Source organism: Salvelinus namaycush, chromosome 5 (assembly GCF_016432855.1).
Source record: "Salvelinus namaycush isolate Seneca chromosome 5, SaNama_1.0, whole genome shotgun sequence".
NCBI classification, from domain to species: Eukaryota; Metazoa; Chordata; class Actinopteri; order Salmoniformes; family Salmonidae; genus Salvelinus; species Salvelinus namaycush.
This window is the reverse complement of record NC_052311.1, coordinates 67,326,584-67,349,971: the sequence shown is the minus strand read 5'-3', so window position 1 is coordinate 67,349,971 and position 23,388 is coordinate 67,326,584. Positions and strand designations below refer to the sequence as shown.

General features: G+C 46.5%; 4 protein-coding genes across 4 annotated transcripts in view; 2 read left to right on the top strand and 2 right to left on the bottom strand.

Moving 5' to 3' along the window:
- Positions 1-66: 66 nt before the first annotated feature.
- On the bottom strand, positions 67-2,614 carry LOC120047296 (oxidative stress-induced growth inhibitor 2-like). Its single transcript, XM_038992821.1, has 5 exons — positions 2,548-2,614; positions 2,247-2,383; positions 1,945-2,136; positions 1,647-1,741; positions 67-1,281 (listed from the first exon to the last, which is right to left on the bottom strand). Exons 1-5 carry the CDS (start codon positions 2,612-2,614, stop codon positions 81-83), a joined length of 1,692 nt encoding a protein of 563 aa, XP_038848749.1. The 3' UTR covers positions 67-80.
- A 6,642-nt stretch (positions 2,615-9,256) lies between these two features.
- Positions 9,257-11,463, top strand: LOC120047761 (cerebellin-2-like). The gene is made up of 6 exons (XM_038993315.1): positions 9,257-9,562; positions 10,003-10,065; positions 10,192-10,275; positions 10,351-10,413; positions 10,630-10,758; positions 11,055-11,463. Exons 1-6 carry the CDS (start codon positions 9,271-9,273, stop codon positions 11,333-11,335), a joined length of 912 nt encoding a protein of 303 aa, XP_038849243.1. The 5' UTR covers positions 9,257-9,270; the 3' UTR covers positions 11,336-11,463.
- A 2,158-nt stretch (positions 11,464-13,621) lies between these two features.
- On the top strand, positions 13,622-16,786 carry LOC120048790 (GTP-binding protein 10-like). Its single transcript, XM_038995013.1, has 10 exons — positions 13,622-13,737; positions 14,134-14,327; positions 14,505-14,596; positions 14,733-14,877; positions 14,987-15,060; positions 15,211-15,263; positions 15,450-15,557; positions 15,668-15,745; positions 15,879-16,002; positions 16,118-16,786. Exons 1-10 carry the CDS (start codon positions 13,705-13,707, stop codon positions 16,357-16,359), a joined length of 1,143 nt encoding a protein of 380 aa, XP_038850941.1. The 5' UTR covers positions 13,622-13,704; the 3' UTR covers positions 16,360-16,786.
- Positions 16,787-16,848: 62 nt separating this feature from the next.
- Positions 16,849-23,388, bottom strand: part of LOC120048789 (disintegrin and metalloproteinase domain-containing protein 22-like) — a 26,943-nt gene continuing 20,403 nt past the window's right edge. Inside the window, exon 24 of the mRNA XM_038995012.1 lies at positions 16,849-23,007. Coding sequence (XP_038850940.1) covers positions 22,987-23,007 — 21 coding nt within the window. The 3' untranslated portion in view covers positions 16,849-22,986. The remainder of the gene's footprint in view (positions 23,008-23,388) is intronic.

Here is a 23,388-nt window from a genome sequence, read left to right as displayed (position 1 = left end):
AAATAAAGATGCCTCTTCCTCCTCTCTCCCTCTCCCTTCCAACTCATTCACCACCTCGTTCCTCTCCATCCACACTTCACCTAGATAAACTCCCCTCCTCCTACTCCTCCCCCTTCTGCGATCAGCTTGCCTTTCTTCTTCAGTCTCTTGAGCAGGCAGGAGGCAATGCCTAGAGCACCGCCCTTTAGGAAGCGAACAAAGTTGTCTCCCACCAGCGGGCCCATGGCGAACAGTCCTGGGTCCTTGGTGCACTCGAAGGTGTAGGGGTGCACATCCACAGGGTTCTGCTTGCAGGAGATGGGTTTGGTGGGGTCCAGTCCCAGGTACTGGCCCTGGCCTTTGAGGAAGAACAGGTTGGGGTGGGTGCCGATCAACACCAGGGCCATGGAGATCTTAAAGGCCTTGAGGGAGTTGCTCCCCTGCAGGACACACTTCATGTCTGGCTGGAAGGACACCACGCAGTGCTCTGGGAAGCTGGTGTAGTCAGGGAACAGAACGGGACCACCACTGGTGGCCATGTTAGTTGTGGTGGGTTGGGGCTTGGAGCACATCTTGGAGCAGACTGAGGCGGCCATGCTGGGAAGGGCATTGGTGGTGGAGGTGGCAGCCATGTTTGGTGTTGCGTGGGTCTGGGAGTGCATCATGTGGTAGACCTTGTGGTATTCTGGGTAGAGGGTCTTGGGTAGCTGTTTAAAGATGAGGCCTGGGTCGTCTACGTGTTTGCGGAAGGCATGCAGCACGGAAATGTTGTTGTTACAAGCGCACAAAACTGCATCCGCCGCGCTTAACCCCGCCCCCACGATCAGCACCGGATCAGAGTTTGGCCCAAGCTTCTTCCGGCTCACAGCCAATCCCAGGGCAGAGATACTGTGGAACACGAAGGGAAGCTCCTCCCCCCCTACACCCAGCTGAGCTGGCGAATCAGACGCGCCCGTGGCCAGAACTACATTCTCCGAAAACAGGCAGAAAGGAACGTGGGTGTCGCCCTGCACCCGCTGGTACCCCCTTACCTCCCACAGGCCCCCACCTCCCCCTTCGTCTACACCCTCACCCTCCCTCCCCTCGTACACCCCCTTTCCCCCCTCGTACACCCCCTTTCCCCCCTCCCCCAAACCTCCATGACCATTCTCTAGACCCTCCCCCTCGTGTCCACGGAAAAGTTTCTGCACAGAGGTCACGTAGGTGTTGTCAACAAAGTTCTGCTTCAGGCCCATCAGCTTGACGTAGTTACGGTAGTAAGACGAGATCTCCTCTGGAGTGGCCCGGTCGTTGGTCACGCCCCTGGGGGGGGGGGGGGGGGGGGTTAGAGCACTCGTTGTCAAACAAAAGATCCTTTAGTAAACTCTGTTAAAGTATTAAGGAGATTTAAGCTGTCTCATTGTTTTGAATCTATATAACTTCATTGCAGCATCTCTATCTCTCTCCATCCCTCCCTCCTTCCCTCTCTGCATTTGCCATATGTCAGTACCTGCATTTGCCATATGTCAGTACCTGCATTTGCCATTGTCAGTACCTGCATTTGCCATTGTTAGTACCTGCATTTGCCATTGTCAGTACCTGCATTTGCCATTGTCAGTACCTGCATTTGCCATTGTCAGTACCTGCATTTGCCATATGTCAGTACCTGCATTTGCCATTGTCAGTACCTGCATTTGCCATTGTTAGTCAGGTCTCGGTAGTTGATCCCTGGCAGTTCCATCCAGATGCCCAGACTGATGGTCAGCATGGAGCCCTCCATCACCTAGAAGAGAGAGAAAAGAGAGAGGATTGGAGGTGAGGATTTTAAGAATGGAGTTTAGGTTTAGCATTGGAACATAGGGATGAGGAGATTTGGGGGTGAAGTCTTTCCAGGTTTCCCAGGCATAGCTCTGCCCAGCACCATGGGTGAGGTTAGGCGTAAATGAATGGGGAAAGGAGGGTATAAGCTGTTTAGGAATAACTCACGTGCCAGGCCCCTCCAGGCGTAGCCCTGCCCAGCACCAGGTGAGGGAGGTGCTGCTGCTTGTCTCTTCTCCACTGTAGCACAGGGGGAAACTCGTAGCCAAAATCAGCATTGGGGTGCAGCAGGGTGTCAAACAGCACCGCTACAGGGTTTCCTGATCGCCCCTCCAGACCTTCACTCAGATACTCCAGATCCTGCATAGAGAGACTAGACTTTATCATGTTTCAATGTTTATGTGTTTGTCAACTGTGATCTGTGTGTGTGTGTGCTGTATGTGTGTTTAATGCAATGCTTTGATGTTCACCTGTTCAGTGATGGGCAGGTGTCTGGTCTCCTGTAACTTCCTGTACAGAACAGGGTTTGGGTGAACAGCTGAAGGGTCCAGGTAGGGCTTGTAGCCACTCAGCAGGTAGGACAGGCAGATACCTGATGGCCCGTTACCTACACAGACATACAAAGGAGAGAATCAAATGTTTGCAATGTCAGAGGTTACCTGTGAATGATGACGGCGTGCGAGGTGAGATGGCGAAGGGGTGCTAGCCTCTCGGGGCAGAGTTAGAGGTTAGGGTTAGATGTTAGCGGTCAGAGGTTAGGGCTAAACATACCTATGATGACCACAGGCAGCGTGGGGGGATGCTCTCGAGGCACAGTTGTCTCTTCCAGAAGAGGCATGGCTGTAGCCAGGGCCGGCACACTGAGAGAGAGAGAGAGAGAGAGAGAGAGAGAGAGAGAGAGAGAGAGAGAGAGAGAGAGAGAGAGAGAGAGAGAGAGAGAGAGAGAGAGAGAGAGAGAGAGAGAGAGAGAGAGAGAGAGAGAGAGAGAGAGAGAGAGAGAGAGAGAGAGAGAGAGAGAGAGAGAGAGAGAGAGAGAGAGAGAGAGAGAGAGAGAGAGAGAGAGAGAGAGAGAGAGAGAGAGAGAGAGAGAGAGAGAGAGAGAGGTCACCATGGTGACAGGATGGATGGATACTCGTAAACAAAGTGAAGATGGTTGGTGGTTGCAGACAGTCTTTCATTCTCTCACTGGTTAAGTGAGTCAGGTACAGTAGAGTGAGTGTGGGACTGCCAAATCATACAGAGAGAATGTCTGCTTGGCCAACAGTAGAGCTGTCGTCCATTAGAGTGTGTTAAAGTTAGTGCCTTTTAGCTGAGAGAGAGGGTTGTGGTCTGTGAAATTACTGTAGTTGTCACTTCTCAGTCTGCTTCTCAGTCTGGTGTGACAGGTTCAAACCGGACTGGATCGGCCGTCGACGGTTGTTGTTTTATGTGAGCGTAGATCCCATCCCTCGGTCTGTCTCTATCGACGCTCAGCTGACTCTCCAGCACACACACAGGGAATAAAACAACTCTATTCATCCTGCTATTGTGTCCGTCTCTCTCTCTGTTTCTTTCTTTCTCTGTCTGTCTCTCTCTCTCTGTACACACACACACACACAGTCATGACCCCCCTCATATACACACACACAAATCCAATCAGGACCACAACACCCCTCCCTCCCACCCCACACCACCCCTCCCCTGCCACCCCGCCGTGCCCCCTGCATCGTACACACAGCCCGTGGCTAGACGAACCTCCTCTTCCCAAACAAAAGAGAGTAAGCATCAAATCTATGGAGGCTCAGGTCTGTTGTGCCACGGTGCCATTGTGTGTGTGTGTGTATGCGTGTTTATGTTATGTGGCGGTGCCATTGTGTGCCCGGCGGGGTGGAAATCCCCCCTGATCACTCCCAGCAGGCTCTAATCCTGCCAGGCCTGTTTATATATTTACAGCCCTTTTCACCGGCCGGTGCAGTGGGAATGTAGACCTGGCACGCTGACAAACTAGACAAGAGGGGCGCGCCTCCCTACCCCCATCCCCGTACACACCAACCCAAACATCTCCCCTCTAACCCTGCCTCATGCACACACCTCCTCCCGGTTCCCCTGCTTCCCACCTGCCACAGGTCATCCACACCCTCTCCCCTCCCACCTCCCTCTGACATGCACCCACCAAGCCTCCCACCTCCCTCTGACATGCACCCACCATCCCTTCCCACTCCCCCTCCACCTCCCTCTGACATGCACCCACCAAGCCTCCCACCTCCCTCTGACATGCACCCACCATCCCTTCCCACTCCCCCTCCCACCTACCCTCTGACATGCACACACTCCCCTCCCACCTCCCCTCTGAAATGCACCCACCATCCCTCCCAACTCCCCTCTGAAATGCACCCACCATCCCTCCCACCTCCCTTCTGACATGCACCCACCATCCCTCCCACCTCCCTTCTGAAATGCACCCACCATCCCTCCCACCTCCCTTCTGATATGCACAAACCATCCCTCCCACCTCCCCTCTGAAATGCACCCACCATCCCTCCCACCTCCCTTCTGACATGCACCCACCATCCCTCCCACCTCCCCTCTGAAATGCACCCACCATCCCTCCCACCTCCCCTCTGAAATGCACCCACCATCCCTCCCACCTCCCTTCTGACATGCACCCACCATCCCTCCCACCTCCCCTCTGAAATGCACCCACCATCCCTCCCACCTCCCCTCTGAAATGCACCCACTATCCCTCCCACCTCCCCTCTGAAATGCACCCACCATCCCTCCCACCTCCCCTCTGAAATGCACCCACCATCCCTCCCACCTCCCCTCTGAAATGCACCCACCATCCCTCCCACCTCCCCTCTGACAAGCACACACTCCCCTCCCACCTCCCCTCTGAAATGCACCCACCCACCATCCCTCCCACCTCCCTTCTGACATGCACCCACCATCCCTCCCACCTCCCCTCTGAAATGCACCCACCTCCCCTCCCACCTCCCCTCTGACATGCACCCACCTCCCGTCCCACCTCCCCTCTGACATGCACCCACCATCCCTCCCACCTCCCCTCTGACATGCACCCACCATCCCTCCCACCTACCCTGACAAGGACACACTCCCCTCCCACCTCCCCTCTGACAAGCACGCACTCCCCTCCCGTATCTCCCCCTTTCCACCTCCCACTCCCCTGCCCAGCCCTGGGTGAGAGAGCACTGCAGGCTGTTTTTCACCCAGTGCTGGGGTGTTGGGTGTTACCCTTTTCAGTAAAAGTGGCAGGATTCCATACACTGGCCGTGCTGTTTGGGCGGGAGTACCAGAGAAAGTCATGGAGGGAGCAGGCAGTGGGTAATGTAGAGCCGTGCCCCCTGTTTGGCAGGCTAAATCTGGCATTTCCACACCACTGACCAATTTAACACTCTCACCCACATTCAGCCAGCTTACTCACATGGAGAGGGGGGGGGGGTATATACTCAAAACTTTTAGAACTTCTACCTGGGTTACTGTAAAGCACTTTGTGATTTTTTGTTGTTGTTAAAAGCACTATATATATATTTTTTAAAAAAGCTTTTTTTTTAAAAGCTTAATACATTGATTTGTTATGCCGTGGCTTGAATGGGTTAGGTGGCAGTGCCAGGGTTGAATGGGTTAGGTGGCAGTGCCAGGGTTGAATGGGTTAGGTGGCAGTGCCAGGGTTGAATGGGTTAGGTTCAGTGCCAGGGTTGAATGGGTTAGGTGGCAGTGCCAGGGTTGAATGGGTTAGGTGGCAGTGCCAGGGTTGAATGGGTTAGGTTCAGTGCCAGGGTTGAATGGGTTAGGTGGCAGTGCCAGGGTTGAATGGGTTAGGTGGCAGTGCCAGGGTTGGGGTCAATTTCCTACCAACTTAACAAGCCAGGGGACACTTGTTACATCAGATAAACAATTTTGTTACTCTCAGGGCAAAATTCACTCAGTATCTGCACCTGTACAAAGTCTGTACCTTTTAAGTGTAAACAGGAATAAAGAATAAAATGTTAAATAGGAAGAAAAACTTTACATATTTTTCATGACTTTTATTCGCTGTTAAAAATAACAAGTGCAAACTTTGTACAGGTGCCATGAACTTTGTACTGTGTCGGAATATCAATGGTGTGATATTCAATAGTCTATCATTACCTTCGGCTATTCTCTCTCTCAGCATCTGCACAGTTCTTCCAGTAAATGTGTTTTTTGTTAAGTTTGCTGTGTAAATTGTTCAAAGAAGTCTATTTGTTAAACTTTGAAATCAATGGTTTTTGTTTGGTATACATTTTAAAGTGAAAAATTTGAGTCAAAGCATAATTCCGTTACCGTGGAGATGCCCAGCTTTAGTATTCCCTGCATGTAAAAGTGCTGATATAAAGCCAACTGCATAAGGCTGGCATTCTGAGCTGGAATGTTTGAAATAAATAGGCCTAATAGGTATTTTATCTGTTTTAGCTGTAATTGTGTTTTATGTTCTTGTACTGTAGAGGCTTGTTTACACCACGCACTAACGTGAGTTTGGGGATCTGATCAATATGATCCAATCACTATCTGATTATGTTGTTTTTTTCGTTTACAGATTGTATTAAAATGTGTCTCTAATCCATCCACTGTGTCCGCATTGTGGCAGATTAGCTGTTATTTGACAGATAATCTGGCCAGACAGATAATAATAATATGTATTTAAAGACATTTACTGATTACATAAGTCAATGGTGCTGCTACCTGACAATGAGTTTAGAGGCAGGTATATTGATGATTTAAATGGTTTGGCTTATGTGCCTGACTACCTCCGAAGGTGGTCAGGAAGATCGGGTCACAATGTGGCTGTTAACCGTCTATACCTGTCTACAAATGTGGGCACAATCAGAATGAGGACAAAGTGTGCATGTTAGCACCAGGTATAAACAGGGCTTAATTCAACCCTCCATTTGGCTAACTATGCCTATACCACAATAAGAATTTAGCAATTATGCCTACCAATTGTGCCATATTTCTGAGACAAAAATGTATGATTGTTACTGTAATCAATGTTACATTCTCTTCAAATAGGCTTGTGGATTGCACAATTACCGCCCATCACAGGACTTGTCTAGTCTAAAAGACACTGCGATTTTGGCCCGGTACACAATCTATACAGCATCCTATATTGGGCTGCTATAGGGTATGCTACTCAGTCTCTCCCTTCCGTGATCTTGAGAGTGATTCCATCGGACGCGGGCGCACATGCGAATAGCGACAATTTCACCATCCTTGTAGGGTACTACCTATAATTTAGGTCAGACACTCCCGGCCATCCTCTAGCTCTCCGCATCCCTCCAAGAGAAAGCAGCAACACCATCCCTCAGCTCTGAGGCGGCAGCTCTGTAGGCTACTTACCTCGGTACGATGTATCTCTATATCTCCCAATCGCTCCTCTGTACGCGCCGCTCTCACTGTATATATGCAGTCGCCGGTGGGAGGCTCTATCGAGCTCATGAGTTGACACACATACCACCTCCCTCACTCACTCTCACTCTCAGTTTCTCTCTCTCTCTCTCTCTCTCTCTCTCTCTCTCTCTCTCTCTCTCTCTGCAGTGAACAGACACTGTCTGATGAGATGTGTTTTAACCATTAATGACAGCATCCAATCCTGAATATGCTACTAATGTCACCCGATACTTTTATCTATCCACCTCAAGGACAGATGTCCTTGCTTCAGAAGGAGAGAGAAACCGGTTTCTGTGTTTGACCAAAGACTATGGATTACTGACAAGATACACGTCTCTCCGCCCTACAATGGGAGTCGTTGTCCACAAAGCGGCACCGCGGTCGGTCTAGCTCCCGCCTATCCTCCTCCTGCTCCTCCTCCTTCTTCTTCTTCTTCTTCTTCTTCTTCTTCTATTGTATTATGGCGGTCCGCAAACAAGCGTTAGAGGTGCATGCCGCCACCTACTGTAGGGTGGTAAGGGTAGAAAAATTTCCATTTTACAAAATAAAAAGACATCATACAAAATTGTCCTACTTAAATTAGTACACTCGTAAGAATATAAGCATTACGAAACCTTACGTAGCAAATAAACCTTACCTAGCAAATTAGCTATTCATTTTTTTAGTTGACTATATCTGACACTCATTGACCGCCATGCAAAAACGTATTGCTTTGTAGGAGAAACAAGGAAAAATCGCCAGCTGGTGGAGGGTGACAGATTTTCCGCCGAGTTGGGCATCTCTCTTCCTCTCTGGTTTGACTTCAGCGTCACATCGAAACTCGTTCATTCGCCCTGCACCGGTAGGGCAGGTATAGAGCGCGAGCGGTAGCGCAGGTATAGGGCGCGAGCACAGATTCGTAGTCTCGGCAAAGAGCGCGCGCTCAGACCATCGCGCGGCTTCTTCTGGTTCAAGAACGGGATCAATTGATCAATTTGATGACGCTAGATTGTAGTAAACATTCATAGTGGGGCGGCAGGTAGCCTAGTGGTTAGAGGGTTGGACTAGTAACCGAGGTTGCAAGATCGAATCCCCGAGCCGACAAGGTAAAAATCTGTCGTTCTGCCCCTGAACAAGACAGTTAACCCACTGTCCCTAGGCCGTCATTGAAAATTAGAATTAATTCTTATCTGACTTTCCTAGTTAAATTAATAAAAAATAAAATATTGTCAGGAAATCAATATATGGGCCCAGACACCCATATTGGAACCGTGGGCTACTAGCAAGGAACTCCTTAAATGGTCATAGAGTGTGACCATGCTAATTTGCTCACCTACATCCAATCTTCATTAGCTACAAGTCAGTCTCAATCTCAATAATCAACCACCCTCATAGTATTTAAACGGCATCCTTCTTCATGCCTTTGTACATCTGTCTTACAAACAGTCTGTATGACAAGTGCATGCTGTTTCTTGACTCGACCCATCCTATAGGCACCCTGTGCTAAGGCGGGCCAGCTCAACCCTGGTCCATGACCGGCTACGCTCGGGGGTTAGCGCCGCGAGCAGGCTCAGCACAACCTCGACTTCTCAGGCTTCTTGCACAATGGGAGCAGCCAGCTCAACCTCGGTTCACTTCCGGGAGGGGCCACCCTAACCCTTGTTCTGGAAGCAGCTCTGCAGAGTGGTCACTAGCTGGCACAGCCACAAAGTCAAACCCTAACCCTTAACTCTAAAATTAACCACACTGCTAACCCTGATGCCTAACCTTAAATTAATACCAAAAAGTTTATTTTTGTTTTCATGGATTTTTACAATAATAGCCACTTTTGACATTGCAGCTGGCCCATCTAGCAGATATTGCTCAATTCTGCTTCCAGTGAATAATTGCATCACATTTTGACAGGCTATTGTATTGTACACTGGTGTGCACCTGTATTTGTGTACGGTTTACCCATGACTTCACTTGTCCTTGGTGATATTTTAACATGTTCCACTGAATTGCAACATGTGTTGGTTTCTCATGCATCAGGTTACCAAGACCAGTGTGTATAAAGAAGAGGACTGAGCCCAGTAGACTACATTAGTTCTGAAGAGGTATTGTTTCAGAATGAGGGATGCTGTAGCTCTGCTGGTGTTGCTGTTCTGTCTGTCTGGGACATGGGCTCAGGGCCAGAGTGGAGGGGTTAGGGAGAATGACATCACTCTGCAGGGTCACAGCGAACAGGGGGAGAGCAGTAATAATGGTGGTTCTGATATCTGGGCTCAGCTGAAAGCACTGAGAGACAAGGTGCAAAGTATGGGAACCATCCTGGTGGAGCAGAGAGTGGAGCTGAGGTACATGGGAAACAGATTGACAGCTAGTGAGAGCCAAGTGGAGGAACTGAAGAGAGACAATGCAGGTAATGAGGATTTCTATTGTATGAAATAAATCATTTGACTTTACATGTAGGTCCAATGGCAAATTAGCATTTTTTGTTATGAATCTTGTTCTGGAGGCAGCTCTGCAGAGTGGTCACTAGCTGGCACAGCCACAAAGTCAAACCCTAACCCTTAACTTTAACATTAACCACACTGCTAACCCTAATGCATAACCTTAAATTAATACCAAAAAGTTTATTTTTGTTTTCATGGATTTTTTCAATAATAGCCACTTTTGACATTGCAGCTGGCCCATCTAGCGGAGATTGCTCAGTTCTGCTTCCAGGGCAAGATTCATGCCAATGAACGTCAACCTGCGGTCCATTCACTCTAGTGTTGCAGCAAAGCTACTCTGGGAGACTTGTTCGATTGCCTGAATTAAATCATTATAATTTCTGAATACATTGTCATGTTATTTCAGCCCTGGAGACCAGACTGAGTGTCAGTGAGAGGCTGGGAGAGGAGCTGAAGAGAGACAATGCAGGTATGCGGATATGATCATAAGCAATCAGTAGGGAATTATTACTATTGATACAATTTAGTAGCAATCAACAATAGCTTGAAGATGACATGCTTGAAAGTATTTTTTTATTTGATTCTACAACTCCAGCACAAGCAGCAGCACTGTCAGCCATGGGGGCCAGAGTGACAGCCAGTGAGAGCCAGATAGAGGTGCTGAAGACAGACAATGCAGGTAATATGAATATATGGCTTACAAATAATTACAGATAAGTCTAGGTAACTGTTTGATGTGTTGTTGTTATATCAGCCCAGGCAGCAGAACTGTCCACCTTGGGGAGCCAGGTGGAGGAGCTGAAGAGGGAGAACACAGGTAAACAGACAAACAACTTTATTTCAAATTTGCTCTGTTAAAACTTTAGTTCTGAAATGCGTCAGTCACCCCTTTTTTGTCATTTATTTTCAAGGTTTGAATTGTTGCCTTTCTTCTTGTCTGCTGATTTTTCAAAAAATATCTTGCATTGTTCATTTTTACTTGTTTCTCCATTATCATTATGTATGTATCCTGTGTACTCCTCTGTGCTCAAAGATAGACCAAAGGTGGCCTTCTCTGCTGGTTTGACTAACTCAGGAAAAGTAGGACCTTTCAATACTGAGACCCAGCTGATCTACACCAAGGTCTTCACAAACATCGGCAACACCTACAACCCAAATACAGGTAGGTACTGCTTACACATCAATACACATGTCCAAGTGGACCAGTGGCAGAGTCCAAGATAACTAAACATGCTGCTCCAATGTCCATGGGCTTGTTCAACATTGCAGTCGACAGTGTAGGCGGCTGTCGACTGACTGATCTACAAATCAACTTGCATCATAAATAACTAGTCTATTTTATTTGTAGATCAGTCAGTCACAATTTACCCATGATACATTGCGTTGTTGACGCTCTCGTACAAGGCCCATGAGAAACTGACAGTGTTGTTGATCTCTCTCTGCTTCCCTCTGATGCAGGTATCTTCACAGCACCAGTGAGAGGAGTCTACTACTTCCGATTCTCTATGGTTTCTTATGAAACCGCATTGCTTGGGGGTCTAAACATGTACAGGAATGGCCAGAGAATATTGCATAATGGTCAGTATTACAATGCTGGGAATGAGTATGTGTGCAATGGAGTGACTCTGCATCTGCAAAAGGATGATACGGTCCATATGCGCCTTCCCAACGGCTGGGCAGTGTATGACGATGATTCTAACCACAGCACCTTCAGTGGCTTCCTGCTCTTCCCTATGTGAGAATAATCTACTGGTATAAAGCCTCCTATAGGGCTCAATGTTATTTTGACATAGTCATATACATGGATAAACATTCCAATGGACTGCCAAACGTTGGTTGCCCAATAAATAACTGTGAGAAATATAAAGTGTGCGACTTTCTTTATTGTTATTTTTTCAAAATGATTAACAACGCATCTGCTGAAAAGCAACATTGAGTTTCTTGAAAATTTGGCGATAATGCAGCAGACTCTCCTGATGCATATCACGGGGGTCCACACAACAGATGGGATATGAATTTAGACTATAAACTTGACTTCAGACAACTTTTCAGGTTTGAATATGTCTGACAAACGTACATATCTCTTCAAAGAGCCATATTAAAGGCCATGTCCTCGGTATAGGCTACTCATGGTGACAAGAACTGTTCATACACATCCAATCTTTTTCAGCCAACTATCGGAGAACTCTAAATAATAAAACACTAGATCGGGAGGTGGTAGATTAGAATGGTTCATCTGAAACTCTTGTCACACTTGCAGTAGGCCTACGCATAGTCTTGTGCATAAAGACAACACTCGTTCTATGCGTTATTCTGTGCGTAATTTGGGGAGACTTCCATGACACGCAGCTCGGACAGCGTTGTGGTGAAGCCGCGCTTCCCCAGTCCGTGCGCGCGGGACAGCATGCAGTCCACATATATGGCCCAGAAGTGCTGCGTGAGCTCTAGGAACAGCTCGTGGTGCTTCTGCCTCTGCGACGCCCGTGTAACGGATGTGAAATGGCTAGCTAGTTAGCGGGTACGCGCTAGTAGCGTTTCAATCAGTTACGTCACTTGCTCTGAAACCTATTAGTAGTGTTGCCCCGAAACCTATTAGTAGTGTTGCCCCTTGCTCTGCAAGGGCCGCGGCCTTTGTGGAGCGATGGATAACGATGCTTCGTGGGCGACCGTTGTTGATGTGTGCAGAGGGTCCCTGGTTCGCGCCCGGGTCGGGGCGAGGGGACGTACTAAAGTTATACTGTTACATTGATGCTGTTGACCCGGATCACTGGTTGCTGCGGAAAAGGAGGAGGTTGAAAGGGGGGTGAGTGTAACGGATATGAAATGGCTAGCTAGCTTGATGTGTGCAGAGGGTCCCTGGTTCGCGCCCGAGGTCGGGGCGAGGGGACGTACTAAAGTTATACTGTTACACCCGCAGGTATGTCATGAAATCCCACAGTGCGCCCCGGCTGTCCGCTAGGCGCAGCCGCCGTGTCTGGATCACCGTGAGGCAAGACGAGTCCCAGCAGCCAGAGTCGATCTCGTCCAGGTTACCGGGAGCCATGAAGCCGCCGAGACCAACACCGAGCCCCACTCCCTCGGCCCCGTCGGTTCCGATCAAAAAGTTGGGCATGGTGTTGGAGGAGACGGTGGAGAGAGTCAGGAGCATACAAAGGCACTGGAGACGACTCCAGCCATGGAGAAAAACCATCATCCGATTTGTGCGATAGGAGAGAGAGCCCTGAGTGGCAAAGAGATGGGAATGCAGAGACAAATAGCTTAAGAGATAGAAGGCTAAAGTAAAATATAGTCTACCGACCTACTGTGACAGATCATATGGCCATCAGACACACATTTAGAAACAGAAAATGTGAGTAGTGAAATCAGAGGTGTGCATAATTGTCTCCCTCTCAAAGAAAAACTTCCATAGCCTCTATAGGCTATGAACAAAATATAGGCGACTTACTTGTTATGTTCCTATCAGCTGTTGCAGTTTTTAAAACCAGCACCCAACGCGAGTGCGTATCCAGTGTGGTTCACTGTGTGGACTTATTGACTGACTCACAAGTCCACTCCATGGCGGAGCTCTTTAGAGTCAAACACCGCGCGCACCTCTTAACCTGTCATAGCCCACATGCAAGGAGCGCACGAGCTGACAGTTGACCAAGGATAGCCTATGAACAAACATGATGTCTGACTGATTGACCAACTGACTGACTGTGTGGATGAATTAATGAATTCATGAATTTGGGGTCGGGTATGCTATACAGTTATAAACAAATAGGTCCTAACCTAAAAGGACTTAGCCAATACTAGTGGTGTTTTTGAAAGTTTATCAAAGGGACGTAACCAAATGATTTTTCAAAACACTGATTTCTTTGTAGACTAGGACTACAGGTAAAATCCCACAACATAGCCTAATATTTTGTGTGCATAGTTTAGCTGGGGAGGAGAGGGAGGCGGGACTAGCTACCTTGACTGACGCTGACATCATCGAATCACCGCCCCGTTTGCTGTTTCCTGTTCCACCGCCAAACAACCTATAACAACACATGTGAACGGCTAATCTGACGTCTTCAGGCAAAAATGCCACAAACGTTCTACTGTAACTTCTAAATATTTACTCAAAATGGTTTGGATCAGTAGGATGTGTTACCGGAAGGTTAGTAAACCACTGTTACATTGTAGTTCGCTAACAAGCTAAGTTAGCTATACCAAATATATTTATAATTATAACTAACCCCTCCTGTTTGTGGCTCTACTATCTAGGTAGCCATGCTAGCTAGCTTAGTTTGCTAGTAGTAGGTGGTCTTCTGTTGCCCTTCACGGTCAGTTTCGTAGACAGGACTAGCTAGTTGGTTGTGCTGTTCTGTCAGTTTTACATGGTCGTTTCTACAATGAACTTGCTAGCTATGAAAATTGAAATAGTTTCACTGTGTAGCCTAACGTTACTGTCCACGTCATTGTAGAAGACAGTACAATATATTGATTGTTGTAGATACTTCAGTTGTCTGACGCAAAGTGTGAAATGATGTCATCACTACTCTGTTTCCTCCAGTACGGTAACTTCGTGGACAACCTGCGTTTGTATGTGCGAGGGGGCAGTGGGGGGATGGGGCTGCCCCGTCTGGGGGGTCAGGGGGGGAAAGGGGGAGACGTGTGGGTGGTGGCTCAGAAGGAGATGACTCTGAAGAGGGTCAAGGATAAGTACCCCCAGAAACGCTTAATCGCTGGAGTAGGAACCAACAGCAGGTATGTCTGGACCACAACTCACTGGGTGGACGGTGAGCTCACCGGTCAATCACTTATATATGTAGGCGGCACACATATTGGATAATGCACAAAAGCATTGTACAACAATTATGGCCAATATCTTTTTTGGAAGCATCATGACGTGAACTACCAGCAATCTAATCTGTGTGTGTGTAGTGTCCGTGCTCTGAGGGGGCAGAAAGGAGAGGACCAAGAAGTCATGGCTCCTCCTGGCATTACTGTCACCAACGATGATGGAAAGGTCCTCGGTAAGTCTTTACACATGATACACCTCCTTCACTGACACAAGGCACTGTACTGGTTGAAGATGATGTTGATGTCTGCACTCAGGATGAGTGTTGGTTGTAAATTTAACTGACCATAGTTCATCAATCCCCTCCATAGGTAAGCTGAACACTGAGGGGGATCGTGTGCTGGTGGCCAGAGGGGGTCAAGGAGGATCCTACCACTCAGAGTTCCTGCCCAGTAAGGGCCAGACCAGACAGATACGACTGGACCTCAAACTCATCGCTGACCTCGGCCTGGTGGGGTGAGACAGGACGCACACACACACACACACACACACACACACACACACACACACACACAATCATACAGGAACACATTGACTTCATGATTTCCCCCTCCATCATTACCAGGTTCCCCAATGCAGGAAAGTCCTCTCTACTGACCGCCCTGTCTCACGCCAAACCCCAGATTGCCAGCTATGCCTGTGAGTATTGAGAACACATGTACACACGCATACCTCTGAAGTGAATGTTCCATATATTACCCAGTTTTTTGTCAAATGTTTGAATGTAGGATGACACCATGATGTTTGAGTTATTTATGAATGGTAAATGTTTGTGTTGTCGTTCTGCAGTCACCACTCTGAGACCGGAGATTGGCAAGGTCATGTATGAAGACCATAAACAGGTAAGAGAAGCAGATGAGGTCACTTCCTTCCTTTTTGTGCGAGTCAATATTTTCCTTCTCCTGATTGGTTCATTCTCAAGATTGTCTTCTGGTTTGTCCATACTCGGTGTTCTCTCTCTCATTGGTTCAATCTGAGTTCTCTCCTCTGATTGGTCCATTCTGTGTTCTGTCCTCGGATTGGTGTAGATCTCAGTGGCAGACCTCCCAGGGCTGATAGAGGGGGCCCACATGAATAGAGGCATGGGCCACCAGTTCCTCAAACACGTGGAGAGGACCAGACAGCTGCTCTTTGTGGTTTGACCTAAACACAAACACAATTTATGGTCAAAGTCTCAAGGAGATTTGTGGTGAGAAAGCCTCTAGCTGTAATACTGATGAAGTCTCTCTTCTCTCTCTGGTCATAGGTGGACGTTTGTGGTTTCCAGCTGGCAAGCAAAACGCCCTTTAGGTCTGCTTTTGAGGCTGTTCAACTTTTAATTAAAGTGAGGCTAGCAGGACACATCTACACAGAAACCACCCACTCCCTCCCTCTGAGCACCAGTATCACAATATGTTCTCTCTCTCCTTATCCCACTCTCTGCCGCCCGTCCCCTCCTCTCTTGACCCCTCGTATAGGAGTTGGAGCTGTATAAGGAGGATCTCCCGTGTAAGCCTGCTGTGTTGGTGGTCAATAAGATGGACCTGCCTGATGCAGAGGACAAACTCACAGAGCTGCAGGAGCAACTCCTAAACCCACACGGTAATCTAATGATATACATAGATTATAAACTTAGGTAATACTTAGGTAATTAAGGTGTACGATCTGTGACATTAGACTACTCATAGTGCCCCCTTGCTGTGCTTCTCCCTTTCAGAGTTCTCCCACCTGTTACCCGACGATATGCTTCCTAAGAACAACATGGTCTTCAGACACGTGGTTCCTATCTCAGCTGCCACCGGTTTTGGCATCGCACACCTCAAGACCTGTATCCGCCAATCACTAGACAAGGATGCCTCTATGGCAACGGAGTCCCTGCACCGTGATAGGCTACAGGCGCTGAGAGGGGCGGTCCCAGCCAAGAACACACTCACATGGGGCCCCACCGCCTCAGCTTGAGCTGAACTGTGGAACATTCAGGGTTAGTATGTTCTGCAGTTTTGAAAAAGGGTTTGAACTTGATTCATGTTCACTCAGCCTGGAACGTTTTCAATATTGTGGAAGTCAGGGTGATGTTCCTACCTATCATACCCTAGGTAGGATGACTCCTCAACATTCATCCTGGCTCTGCACCCTGTTTGAGACTATCTATGGAAAACACTGACGATGATGTCACCCACAGTCATAACCCAGGCAAGGATGTTGTCGTCCTGCCTTCCCCTTATGACCACACTATGGACAGAGTTACAGAGGTCGAGAAAGAGGGCTGACAAAAAGGGGGGGGGGGTATGTTTGTGTTTTTCTGCTGGATGTTGTCTCTGACTGTTTGTTTGATGTAATATGTTGCTTTCCACCATGTAGTAATAAACATGTTAATTAATGCTTCCTCCTTTAGCAATAACCTTTTACCTTAAGGGAAACTAAACATACATACACAGAAGATAAAGATGAAAGTTTTATTTTATATTAAATATATTACAATACTGAATGATATTGTAAGAAAAAAAATATGGGCATTGATTTTTGCATTGTCAGTCTATGTACAGCATACAGTAAAAGAAAAGTGCAGTAATTATACAGTGGGGTCTTAATGATTGACACCCTCCATAAAGATGAGCAATAATGATTGTATGAAATAATTCAAATACTGAGCTATATTGTATTTTTTTTAAAGGGGGGAAACGATTGATTTATACTAATACAGTTGCTCAGTGAAAGATTGTTTAACAAGTAATACTTATTTTTCTCAGAAAGGAATGTCAAAATTGACACCCTAAAGATTCTTAGAAATAAAGTCAGTCAAATGTTTATTTGGTCCCATATTCCTACAGCACACAATGACATGTTTTGTTTTTGCATCCAACAAGTTTTTAGAGTCACAAGCTTTGTGTAGTCATTGTGTGCTGTAGGAACATGGGACCAGAGTCACAAGCTTGGTGTAGTCATTGTGTGCTGTAGGAATATGGGACCAGAGTCACAAGCTTGGTGTAGTCATTGTGTGCTGTAGGAACATGGGACCAGAGTCACAAGCTTTGTGTAGTCATTGTGTGCTGTAGGAACATGGGACCAGAGTCACAAGCTTGGTGTAGTCATTGTGTGCTGTAGGAATATGGGACCAGAGTCACAAGCTTTGTGTAGTCATTGTGTGCTGTAGGAATATGGGACCAGAGTCACAAGCTTGGTGTAGTCATTGTGTGCTGTAGGAATATGGGACCAGAGTCACAAGCTTGGTGTAGTCATTGTGTGCTGTAGGTATATGGGACCAGAGTCACAAGCTTGGTGTAGTCATTGTGTGCTGTAGGAATATGGGACCAGAGTCACAAGCTTGGTGTAGTCATTGTGTGCTGTAGGAATATGGGACCAGAGTCACAAGCTTGGTGTAGTCATTGTGTGCTGTAGGAATATGGGACCAGAGTCACAAGCTTGGTGTAGTCATTGTGTGCTGTAGGAATATGGGACCAGAGTCACAAGCTTTGTGTAGTCATTGTGTGCTGTAGGAATATGGGACCAGAGTCACAAGCTTGGTGTAGTCATTGTGTGCTGTAGGAATATGGGACCAGAGTCACAAGCTTTGTGTAGTCATTGTGTGCTGTAGGAATATGGGACCAGAGTCACAAGCTTGGTGTAGTCATTGTGTGCTGTAGGAACATGGGACCAGAGTCACAAGCTTGGTGTAGTCATTGTGTGCTGTAGGAACATGGGACCAGAGTCACAAGCTTTGTGTAGTCATTGTGTGCTGTAGGAACATGGGACCAGAGTCACAAGCTTTGTGTAGTCATTGTGTGCTGTAGGAATATGGGACCAGAGTCACAAGCTTGGTGTAGTCATTGTGTGCTGTAGGAATATGGGACCAGAGTCACAAGCTTTGTGTAGTCATTGTGTGCTGTAGGAACATGGGACCAGAGTCACAAGCTTGGTGTAGTCATTGTGTGCTGTAGGAACATGGGACCAGAGTCACAAGCTTTGTGTAGTCATTGTGTGCTGTAGGAATATGGGACCAGAGTCACAAGCTTGGTGTAGTCATTGTGTGCTGTAGGTATATGGGACCAGAGTCACAAGCTTGGTGTAGTCATTGTGTGCTGTAGGAATATGGGATCGAATATGAAACTTTTGACTTCTTTATAAGAACCCTTTGGCATTTCAATCATTCTGACCCCTAACCTTTTGAGGTGGATTTTTCTCTGAGCAAAAGTATTTTTATCAAATAATATAATTTCCCAGTTTTGTTACATACAATTTAGTTCAGTATTTGAATTATCATTATTGCTCATCTTTATGCAGGGTGTCAATCATTTGGGAACCCACTGTATATAGATTTTGTAGCGGTACATATGAGGGTTAAGGTCGCAGTAGGAGCATACTGCAGCAGGATGGGACTGCATGGTGCATTCAGAGGCCTGATATAACCTACTTCTCAATAGACTGCATGGTGCGTTCAGAGGCCTGATATAACCTACTTCTCAATAGACTGCATGGTGCGTTCAGAGGCCTGATATAACCTACTTCTCAGTAGACTGCATGGTGCGTTCAGAGGCCTGATATAACCTACTTCTCAATAGACTGCATGGTGCATTCAGAGGCCTGATATAACCTACTTCTCAATAGACTGCATGGTGCGTTCAGAGGCCTGATATAACCTACTTCTCAGTAGACTGCATGGTGCGTTCAGAGGCCTGATATAACCTACTTCTCAATAGACTGCATGGTGCGTTCAGAGGCCTGATATAACCTACTTCTCAGTAGACTGCATGGTGCATTCAGAGGCCTGATATAACCTACTTCTCAGTAGACTGCATGGTGCGTTCAGAGGCCTGATATAACCTACTTCTCAGTAGACTGCATGGTGCGTTCAGAGGCCTGATATAACCTACTTCTCAATAGACTGCATGGTGCGTTCAGAGGCCTGATATAACCTACTTCTCAGTAGACTGCATGGTGCGTTCAGAGGCCTGATATAACCTACTTCTCAGTAGACTGCATGGTGCGTTCAGAGGCCTGATATAACCTACTTCTCAATAGACTGCATGGTGCGTTCAGAGGCCTGATATAACCTACTTCTCAATAGACTGCATGGTGCATTCAGAGGCCTGATATAACCTACTTCTCAATAGACTGCATGGTGCGTTCAGAGGCCTGATATAACCTACTTCTCAGTAGACTGCATGGTGCGTTCAGAGGCCTGATATAACCTACTTCTCAGTAGACTGCATGGTGCGTTCAGAGGCCTGATATAACCTACTTCTCAATAGACTGCATGGTGCGTTCAGAGGCCTGATATAACCTACTTCTCAATAGACTGCATGGTGCATTCAGAGGCCTGATATAACCTACTTCTCCACAGGCTACGGCTGGGTGGTTGGTGCTTGGTTGTATTGATACATTTAAGAATCTGTCCATACTTTGTGTGCGTTTGGACGTTTCTCTGTGGGTCCGGTTGGGTTACGTCAGTCAAGCCACTAATACAGATAACACACATCAGACAAGTTACATCTTGTTACCTGGACAGGTTCCACCTGCCACCATCCTAACGTCTAATATACCTCAATCCTATGACCTGCAGGTAAATTATCATAGATGTCAGAATTAAGACAGTATGATATTTAAAATATTGCTTGAGAAGTATGATCCTTTATTTTCATATTACCACGGCCTAGGGAATCCCTTGGTCAAAACTCAAGTTACTAAGCACCAGCCAATCATATCGTAATTGAAATAAGACAAGAGTGATGATGAGAGCTTTAGTCAACATGCGTTCACCTGCACAGATCTCTATAGCATAATGCACCCCATGTTGCCATAGCTGCGTCCCATCCTCATACCATAGAAGACACGTACAGATCTTCACATGCCAGAGCGGTCCGAGACTAGTGTGTGCTTTAAAAAACTAAAATGGCCGCATCATATCTCCATTCCGCTCAACGCACAGAAGAACAATAATGCAGTTGGTCTGTCTGAATAACGGCTGTACACAACACTGAGAAGTGAACATATAAAGGAACTTAAGAGTAAAAAAAAATACTTGAGACTTGTCATACAGTAGCAATATTAATGTGATATTGTGGTGATCTTAATATCTATGCAGTCATAGTGCATACAGTAGAAAATCAAAACGATCAGTGCCCACATTTGAAACTTAAGCATACGCAGTTAACATACAGCAGGCTTAACTGATATGGACAGTACAGTAACTACAGGATGGGGGTTGTGACTTCTGTACAAATATGTTTCCCTTTAGCCACAGATCTAAGATCAGCTTTCCACTCCCCAATTCACAACATTTACCATCAGGGGGGTAAGATACAAAACTGACCTTGGATCAGTGACTAGGGACACTTTATCCTACTCTGAGTAGGTAAGAACCTGAACCTGAATCTTAAGCCACATTTAAACCACTAGATTCCTCGGGCCATTCATGAAAATGTTTGAGACTTGGTTGATTATGTTGAAAACCTGTTCACTACTGGAATGGGGTTTGTGGTATGAAATTCCAAGAAGATAACAGCAATTGGCAATCAAGGAAAAAGTATTTCAATGACATGCTTATTTCGTAATACAGCCTCACAGACAGATTACTACAGAACAGCGATAGTGTGCTAGCTAGTAGATCCATTGTCATTCTGTTGGTCTTATAAATCTCAAACAGCAAGCACTGTACAGGACACTTCATCATTTACAGACAGCAGGGCAAACTTACAGTAGGAAACAAAACAAAAGCAAAAATGCACATTTTAGTAATTTTATCCAAACAAATCCCAAATCCAAATTCATCTGACACAATGTCCACATTGTCCAGTTGGATCTCAGTGGCGTTGTCGGTTCCAGTTGTATCTATCTGTTATGTCTGGTCTCACACTGTACACCAGGGGCGGACTGGGACCAGAAATCGGCTCTGGCATTTTAAACACAACGGCCCATTTCTTTCCTCGAGGCCCCCATTATTAGCAAGATAATTATCATTTTGCCCCCCCAAAAAACAAGTAAGACAGGCCCACTGTGTTAAAAATGGACCAGGCCGTCTTGCATTTGCCCAAAATGCCAGATGGCCAGTCTGTCCCTGCTGTACACACAGACCGTAGTGTGGAATGATTATAGTCACAGGACATTTCTCCAACTTCTCTAAACCACCATGGCCAAATGAACATGTATATCACATCTAAAACTACAAAAAAACACTTGTTCTCTCCCCTTTGTAGCGAGGAAGGGCTCATGGGACTATCTTAGTTCAAATCATATTCACCGTTATCAATATCCAAATGGATAAAATGCTCAGTAATGTTATAAATCAATGACATTCTTAAGTTTACTGTCTTAATTATGACGGGCTGTGACTGTGTGCATTACTCAGAGAAAGGGATGACACAAAGAGGAAATACAGAACACTGTTTGTACATTCTGCTGTGGAAGAAAAAGAAAGCTGGAGTGTTCACACAGCCACACGGGAGAGAAGAGAGTTCAGTCAGAAATGAAAAGAGAGAAACAGACAGAAAAAACAAGTACGGGGTCTCTACAAAGACCTACGGAGACCCTGTCTGTCTATAACACGAACCACTGCAGGAGGAGTAGAGAAGAGGGGGAGCATCCCTTCATCATTCACCTCTCAGTAAATAAAAAAGAAAAGCACACATTACTCTGCCTTTAAGCTGTACATATTTACAACGATAACTAGATCCCTCAGGAAAAGCTGACACGGCGAAAGAAAGAGAACAGGGAGTGGCTAGGGTCTAGGGTCCATGTCAGGGGCAGTTGGCTAGTATAATGTGTGATGCAGTTCATAATGAGTCGCTGATCACAGAGATAGAAGAAGCCTATAATGTAAAGAAAGCTTAAAGGCCTACAGTACGTATGACATCACCATCCCCCGCATGCTGTCCGTCCCAGACTTCTTCTTCTTTATGACACTAGGAAGAGTTGATTAACAGGGGGTTCTCATGCATACAGTGTTGGAGTTTTCTACAGTAATTAAACAGCGTGCTTCAAAATGGTAAAGAAATCTGCCGATATGATAGCTGTCCGCGCCCCTCAACAGAGAGGAGCACCAATCAGAGGAGAGAGTTTACATGGGGGCAGGGCTAGAGGGGGGTTGGGGGGAGAGGTGAGTAAGGTAAGGTGGGACAGTTTGAGGGAGGAGCTAGAAGAGTGTGGTGGAAGCTGGGGGGATGTTGGGGTGTTGGGAGTGGGGGAGACATCCCCAACGAGGCCTCTCCTCTCTGTCTGCACCGTTACCATCACAACAGCTTTGCTTTTTCCTCACCAATGAGTGAAGGGCTGATCTCTGGTGGATCTCCAACTAATCTGAAAGGGATCTTGTCTTGCCTCGTTCTGTCTTGGCTTGTCAGTGTAGGAATGACAGATGGCCCCTGTAGCGTCCCCTACTGAGCAGGTCAGCTCTGACGGACCTCGCACACACTCTCACACATTCTCACACACTCTCACACCCTCCTCTTCATCTTCCTCCGCTTCTATTTTCCGCTCATACCAGTTGCTCACTTTTTTCGTCATTTTGTTTTGCTTTGTATTTTTTAATTCATAGAAAAGTGGACGAAAATGTAGTTCTTAAGTAGTTTTGCAGAGTAGATAACAGGAGTGTTATATTGAAGTCTCCCACAGCTGCAGGAAGAGAAACGAGATGAAGAGACAAAGACTATAATTAGATAATGGCTTCAGTACCTTAACTGCAGTTAACCCCACAATGCAATAGGGGTATTTATAGTACACACGTCATGAACTACTACTGTATTTACCTACTTTCTAGGACGTTATGTACAGTATATGTTACGTATGAGATGTTATGTGCAGTATATGTTACGTATGAGATGTTATGACAGTATATGTTACGTATGAGATGTTATGTACAGTATATGTTACGTATGAGATGTTATGTACAGTATATGTTACATATGAGATGTTATGTACAGTATATGTTACGTATGAGATGTTATGTGCAGTATATGTTACGTATGAGATGTTATGTACAGTATATGTTACGTA